Source organism: Pelobates fuscus, chromosome 5, assembly GCF_036172605.1.
Source record: "Pelobates fuscus isolate aPelFus1 chromosome 5, aPelFus1.pri, whole genome shotgun sequence".
NCBI classification, from domain to species: Eukaryota; Metazoa; Chordata; class Amphibia; order Anura; family Pelobatidae; genus Pelobates; species Pelobates fuscus.
The window spans coordinates 13,917,805-13,926,118 of NC_086321.1; the positions used below are offsets into that span (position 1 = coordinate 13,917,805).

The 8,314-nt window shown below is 40.2% G+C and overlaps 1 protein-coding gene across 1 annotated transcript; it reads left to right on the forward strand.

Moving 5' to 3' along the window:
- Positions 1-841: 841 nt before the first annotated feature.
- Positions 842-2,583, forward strand: LOC134612371 (centrosomal protein of 68 kDa-like). The gene has a single exon (XM_063456712.1). The coding sequence runs from the start codon at positions 920-922 to the stop codon at positions 2,498-2,500; it is 1,581 nt and encodes a 526-aa protein (XP_063312782.1). The 5' UTR covers positions 842-919; the 3' UTR covers positions 2,501-2,583.
- The last annotated feature ends 5,731 nt before the right edge of the window (positions 2,584-8,314 follow it).

An 8,314-nucleotide genomic window follows, 5' to 3' on the forward strand; every position in this document is an offset into this window, starting at 1 on the left:
ATATGTGGTGTATGTGTGTGTGTGGTGTGTGCTAGCTATATGTGGTGTGTTTGTGTTTAATCTGACTTTATGTGTATGTGTTTGTGGCGGCTGTATATGATATATATGTGTGTGTTTGTGGTGGCTGTATGTGATGTGTGATATGTGTGTCTGTGGTGGCTGTATATAATGTATATTGTCATGCTCTTTATAGCCTCCTCCTGCTTGGCTTTCTTCACAGAAGGGGGGATATGATCCCTGGTGGTCCAGCAGGGGTTAGCTCTGCCTGGTGGTTTATTGGGGGTCCTGAGTCCCTGATGGTCCAACGGGGGAGTGTGAGGTTTGCACCACTGGCAGATGCAGACCTCACAGTTCGGCACTCAGCGAGACTGCTCTTTGACTCACTAGAGAGCACCGGATCGTAAGGATGCCATTACTGTTCTGCATGTGACAGAGAGGTGCAAACCTCATGCTGAATCCTCACTGAACCTCAGGGAAAGAATCCACTCTAGCTCTCCAAAAGGTATGGAGGCTGAGAGGACGTAAATTGAATTAAAACAAATAACAATTTCTGAGTGTGTGTGTCTGTCTATGGGTCAGTGAGTGTATGTGTGTCTGTCTGTCAGTGAGTGTGTGTGTGCACCTGTCAGTGAGTGTGTCTGTTTAGGTGACCGGCCCCTCCATTCGCATGGGAAAGGTTGTTTTTTAACTTACATTTTTCCCCGATCTCGATGCAGCTGTCCAGCTTTTATGGCAGAGATAATCAAGCTTGATTCAGGTGACCATAGTGTCCCATTATGAATTGTTTTTCTGTTGTTAAAAATAAAGCTTTGTTAGAGTCTTGTCATGTCTGAGTGAGGAGGTGAGCACCAGTCTCTGCCTGCCTGCCCATTGCTCAGGAGCGCTATAAATTATACACATAATGCAATAGATTTAAAAGATGAATTTAAAAGGAGAGAAGACTACATTTTCCCCACATCCATCTGGTTACTTGATAGATACCGCAAGTCAGCCATCTTTATCCATGAGGTCAACACTTTCTGGGACAAGTGATAGTCTCGATGACCCTGATGAAGACAGAGCAAGACCGAGGACATTTCTACATTCCTCATGGACTTCACATGGAATTTTAACATCCCAAATTCATCATAATCCGTACATAGGGGCACACAAATCTGTATATCCTAGTTTCAGCAAGAGCAAAGAATCAGAACAATCATTGAGGAAATCTAGATTTCAAGACCAGTACTGGGCATATGCCATTCCAGACACTCTTCCACCTTGTCCAGATCGAAAGTCTCCACACTGGGATCCTAATAAAGAGTATCAAGACTTGCTCGATTACACATATCCTATACATCCAAAGTACCATATTAGTAAACAAAGTGAGGACACAGACTCTGATCCCTTTTTTAATGACTCTGGGATAGATCTTGACAGCTATAACATCTCGTGTGACAACAAGTTAAACTCTACCAGCATGCCTTACCAAGAACACAAAAAAGAGAGATATTCAAGGACAAAACTTCTAAGTTCACAATATGCCTTTTCAACGCCTTTCAAGACACCTGTTTATCAACGTTTACACAATCCATCTGAGTCTTCTAATGAAATGTCTTTTGAGGAGCACATTCCATGTGCCAGTAAATCAGACCTTGTTAAAGAGTCTAGGTATGATTATCTTCCCAAATACACTATGTTTGAGTCCACATTCTTTACTACAAACAGTGTCCCTAGAGGAAATGCTGAGAAATCAAGTTGCTTTATTCCTACTTCTAAAATTCTTCTTCCTCACAAAGATGTTGACAGTGATGAAGAGTATATGAGGTTACCGTCAAATCTTAAAGAGTTGGAGAGCTTGGCCACCCATTTAAAGGACATGTCTTTAGGTGCAGGTAAGAATAGATACTCTGATTATGGGCAAGATGGCGACAGTCGACAGAATTGGCAGTCGTTTGGAAATACTGAAGATTTACATGAACCCAAGAAAGGTGGAGAATATGAGCATGGTAGCTACAGGGGTCAGAGCTTGATACTTGATGAATCGTCCATTCCACATGCCTTCCCGGACATAAGTGGATGTTCCCCAATGCAAACAGTCCAAGGAGCCAAGACACTTATTCAAAGCATTCAGAAGTTTTGCCTTGAGCTTGAGAAGCTTATCCAGTGGCTTTATGGTGTTGCTGAAACAGTAGACAACTGGATTGCTCCAAAGCCTGATGTGGAAAGTATCCAGTCGGCACTGAGCCTTTACCTGAAATTTAAGAAGGATATAGCCGAGCATCAGGGACTGGCTGAAACTGTAGTAAAAAATGGAGAATTACTCCTAAAATATATGTCTGTCAATTCTTCTGTTTTGAAGGACACTCTTGTATTAATTTCCAAACAATCGGGAGAACTAGAGAAACACTCGGAACGCCTGTATGCATCAGTTCTCGAAGCTATGGATACCGTCACTGATGACAGCTTGGGGAGGAATAGTAATTTAAAACATGTCTCCTTGGAGATGGAATCAAGTTAGGTTGAAAAGCTGAAGACTATATTCCGCATGGCAAACTGAAGAACCTGCAGACGTTTTAAACTGGTTTGGAATGGCTGGGATTTGTTTAACCCCTTAAGGACCAAACTTCTGGAATAAAAGGGAATCATGGCATGTCACACATGTCATGTGTCCTTAAGGGGTTAAAGTGCATTTGAAGATGATCAGGATAGGTGATAAAACAGCTATTCAGAAGTTATTTTAAGCATGTTCTGTATAAAGTACATTTTAATTACTTGTTATGTGTTCAGATTTGTATTACTATTGATTTGTCAGATGTCTGCTACATTGGTTTATATTTTGTGTGCACCATCTTCCAACTTTGTCACTCACTCTTAACCCCTTAAGGACTGGACTTTTTTTGCGATGTTGTACATTTGCGACCAGGCATCTTTTTACACTTTTGTGGTGTTTGTGTTTAGCTGTAATTTTCCGCTCTCTCATTTACTGTTCATATACAAATTATATATTGTTTTTTTCAGGACAAAAGGGGCTTTCTTTACATACCATTATTTATATAATCTCATGTAATTTAATTTTAAAAAAATGAAAAAATATGATGAAAAATTGAAAAAAATACATGTTTTTTGACTTTTATGTGAAAAATCTTTTATTCATCTACAAAAGCGAATGAAAAAAACTGCTAAATAGATTCAAAATTTTGTCCTGAGTTTAAAAATACCCAGTGTTTACATGCTTTTTGCTATTTTTTTGCATGTTATAGGGCTATAAGTACAAGTAGGATATTGCGGTTTCAAAACATATATTTTTAAAATGTATCAATAGTGACATTGTAACACTATTATCTGTCATAAATCGCTGAATAACACCCCACATGTACATATTTTTTTTAAAGTAGACAACCCAGGGTATTCAATATGGGGTATGTCCAGACTTTTTTAGTAGCCACTTAGTCGCAAACACTGGCCAAAGTTAGCGTTCATATTTGTTTGTGTGTGAAAAAAGTAAAAAACTAAATTGAACGCTAATTTTGGCCAGTGTTTGTGACCAAGTGGTTACTAAAAAAGACTGGTCATACCCCATTTGCAATACCTTGGGTTGTCTTCTTTCGCAAATGGTATGCCATCATGGGGGTAATTCTCATTCCTGGGCTACCATACGCTCTCAAAGGCAACGTAACCAACCTGGTCATTTTCAATGTAAAAATATTTGACCCATATATTTGACCCTGTAACTTTCAAAAACGCTATAAAACCTGTACATGGGGGGTACTGTTATACTCAGGAGACTTTGCTGAACACAAATATTAGTGTTTCAAAACTGGAAAATGTATCACAACAATTATATCATCAGTAAACGTGCTGTTTATGTGTGAAAAATGCAAAAAAAGTCACTTTCACTGACAATATCATCGCTGTGATATGTTTTACTGTTTTGAATCACTAATATTTGTGTTCAGCAAAGTCTCCCAAATAAACAGTACCCCCCATGTACAGGTTTTAGGGTGTCGTAGAACGTTACAGGGTAAAATACAGTGCTAGCAAATTAAATTCTCTAGACTTTTGGCCTGGGTTGGCAGGCAGGTCCCTTAAATTGCAATCAATAAAATAACTTAATTATGTAAAAATATTACATAAATACGCACGTAGAATTTAAATATATATGCATATTTATATATTTGAAGTCTACGTGTATATTTATATAATTATTTATGTCATTTTGTATATGGACATATGAATAGTTCGTATTCTTTTTATTTATTTATATATACATAGATATATATACAATTTCATTCTAAGTGTATTTTGATATAAATATATATATTAATATCAAAATACAGTTAGAATAACATTTCGTATAGATATATAATTTTTTTTTAATTTTTATTATTATTTTTAATTTTTTTAATTTAATTTAAATTATTTATTATTCGTATTTTATAATAATATATATATACAATATATAGTTATTATATATATTATATATATACGTGTGTAAATTAATTATAAGTGTATTTTTATATTAATATATGTACATATTAATATAAAAATACACTTAGCATGACATTATATATATGATATATAGACATATATTATATAGGTATAATATATGTCTATATATCATATATATATACACATATATAATAATATTTTTTTTTTATTACCTTTCACTTTAAATTGTTTTATGATTTTACAGTTGCAGGGAGACTGCCTGTCAGCACAGACAGTCCCCCTGCAGGCAGAGACTAGGACACCTATTGTGACCATCTGGTCGCCCTGTTGGGCGATCACATGGCCCCAGGGGTCCTAATCCGCCATGGGGAGACTGTCACAACGGGAGCAACGCCGATCGCCGCCGGGGGAACGACGGCGATCGGGTAAGTACATTTTAAATTTAGGACGGTTCAGGACCGTCGTCGGTCGGCAACGCAAAAATGCCGATGACGGTCCTGAACCGTCTTGCGTCCTTAAGGGGTTAAGCTTGTTTAATAAGAGCTCTAGTTAATAAACATCTTAATTTAAAAAAAAAAATAAAAAAAAATAAAGCTTTGTTAGTTAAAAAACAAACAAAACAAAAAACTGGCTTCTAACTTTTTCAGCTGGCACCTAGATTCAAAGAGATGGCTTGCCACAACAGAGAAGCGGGCCAGGGCTCTCTTCACATCACAATCACTAGAGCGGACTGGTTATGAGTGACCATATAACGTGCACCTGTCATAACAAATTGAGAGAGTACCTTTAGTATCAGAATGAACTATCCAGATACCTCAAGGGCGAACATCTTACATGGATAAAGGTCAATCTTCTTGTAACTATGCATTCATTAAGTTTTCATAGTACAATGTGTACATTGAGCTGTAATCCCAGCCCAAAGCTGACCTGACCTGCCCCTCCACCCCTTTTCTGGATGAACAGTCCACTTTAAAAGAAGCTATTGTTATACTCCAGTAATGACTAGAGTGACCACTGCCTCCTATACGGATGTTAACCTATTTTTAAAAAGTGTACTTGCAGTTGGCATTTAAAGGGACAGTCTAGGCACATAGAGGCTCATTGGAGTGGTCTGGGTGCAGTGTCCCAGTCCAGCTTAGTCCTGCAATCATTACAATCAGACAGCCACTAGAGGCAATTCCTGCTTGCTAGGCCACTTGAGCTCAACCAGCAGGACAAGTGGGTACTTGATTCTACAAGTGAGGATCTTTGGGCAAATGTACCCCATTAATATTGGTCCATTCTCCATGACAACTTGTATGCTTCAAGATCATGGTTGATACAACATTCTAAATTCAGGAAATCTGTTTCTGAAATTACCGTAGGTCCTCCATAGCTTTGACTTGGTTAATTCTGCAGATGGAAGATTGCATTCAACCACCAAATTATTGGTCACAGTCCTGTTTTTATTGCTCTGATGCCCCCTCCCCCATTGCCTCTGCAGATCGTGTGCTGCCGGTGGAGGGAGGGCTTGTCTTTGTGTATAAATAAACTGTGTTGGTGATACAACCTTTTAGCACATTCCCTATGATCTCTGCTAGTGATCCTCAGCTTTCTTTTGTGAGTCCAGATGTGTACTCTTTTATTTGCTTGTTTCCCCCCAACAATGCCTGCCATTTCCTCTCCAGGATGCGTGTACGCTTTATATAAACACCCCATTTGAGCTGCACATGCTAAAATTTGTACTCGCTTAATCTGAAATGAAAATTATCTGAGAACCTCAAGCAATTGGGAAACTGGAATCGGGGAGCGTAGCTACTGGCAGGGTGGCTGCTGTTTGATTTATAGAAATGTGCTGATATGACAATCCCTTTTTAAAACTTGGTTTTGCAGATAATACATCTAAATAGGCCTTTTTGTTATCGTCCATCTGAAATTGCTCTAGAATACAGGGAATGCAATCAAGCGATATTGCGTATGTGCTGCCGTCTGTTCTTGGTGAGATTGAAAACTTAAAGAGGGTTACGGTATTTACTGAACTCTGAATTGGAGCAAATTAAAATCCAAATGGCGAAACGGATGCTAAATCTTCTAAAATGTGTCTAAAGCAGACTTGGTGAACATGTCAAAATCTGCTATTTTAGCCTCAGTCTTTCTATCTGTTTTTTTTTATTTGCTCCAATTCTGAGTTTAGTGAACTCTTAAAGAGAAACTGTAAACCATAACCACTACATCTTAACGTATTCTGAAAAATGCCAATGTTTACAAGTGTCTGAATTCATGCTTCTATTGCTTATCCAACAAGGAGACGCTTCCTCGTTCACACCGTATTTTACTGATTATTTTGAGAGAAGCAATGGATTAACAGAGTGTGGCAATTATCCCTCATGACCATAGGTCTGCAATGCTTCTATGATTTTATTAATATTAAAACTGTACAATTAAAATAATAAGGAAGAATAAATTCAAATGCATAGCAACCTTTTTTTTACCCTCTTAGACCCCCGACACGTGATTATAAAGGATTTGTGTCACTTGACTGCTGGACCAGAACAAAACCCCCCAACTCCCGCTGCCCCCGGGAATAATAACACTACACTATAGTTATGGGTAAGGGCAACGGCCACAGCTTTATTAATTATTGACACAGACCAGCTTTTCATCCAACTGCCAGCTGTTGAGAGACTCCTCCCAACAGGCAGATACCACTTATTTGTCCATGAGTTCATATCAGCCTGCCTACCGCCATCAGCCCTCGGCAGGCTGCGACTCCCCAAGTTGACTCATCAATTCATTTCAATTTCCAATGCGCTGGCCAGGAACACCGCCACCGCGATGTCGACCCTGTACAGATCCTCCTGTCGGCATCGCGCCCCCCACAGCCAGCGCCAACTCCACACCAGACTGAATTCCCAAATTAAAAATATCAAGCCCAATACTAGTGAGGTGGACCCCATCCCTCCGCATCAAATTCCTGTTATCCCCTTCAAGCTCCATGTGTCGGACCACTATGCCCCCGAGACTTCGAACAAACCTGGCAACCGTCATGTTCAGTTTTCGCCGAGCCCGCTCAATCCCGCGGGCGTGCGGCAATGCCCGCCAACAGGGGCGCGGAACCATTTCGGACCAAATAAGCGTGAGGTCTCGGAAGAGCTCCATGCATCTGGCCAAATCCTGTTTAATCATGAAGAGGAGATCCACCGTCCTGACGCGACCCAAATCATTTCCTCCCGCGTGAACCACTAACGTAACAGGCCCTGAAACACACCTCCGTAACTGAACACATTCTGTGAAAAACTGGCACCCAGGAGAGACCCCGAACGCCTCGCCACCGAACCCTGGCCACTTCAAAGGGAAAGCCTAAGTTCCTCCCGTAGGACCTCTCCTCAGCTCTGCGTGCTGCCCAATAAATGTAGGAGTGACCCAGGATCCATACAAAACGAGGGGAACCTACAAGAAAGAAAATTACAACAGATGCGGACGAATATATAACTTGAAGCGCCCCGACTCCCACCTGCCCAAACGCTTAATCGCGGCCTCCGAAAATCCTAACATGCCTGCTTGAGTAGCGGCCCCAATCCGAAAGGAGTGAGCCGAGTAACCGGAAACATCCACACCGACCGCCAATAGAGCCGCCCTCAGCTTAGCTGAGAACTGATATCGAGTTAGCGGGGACCCATCAATTGCTCACTCCTCACTTTACTGAGCAATTGATAAGGCCCCTCCTTGACGCTGCTTTATATTTAACATTGCAACAATGTATACAGTATAGCCACACCCCCCTTACTGCTGGCCTGCAGTCATGCCCTCCCTTCCTTTTCAGTCCAGGGAGATACTAACTGGTGACAATCTGATTACTGAAAGCATGTTATAAAGATGACGCCATGCATGCAATACAGCTTAG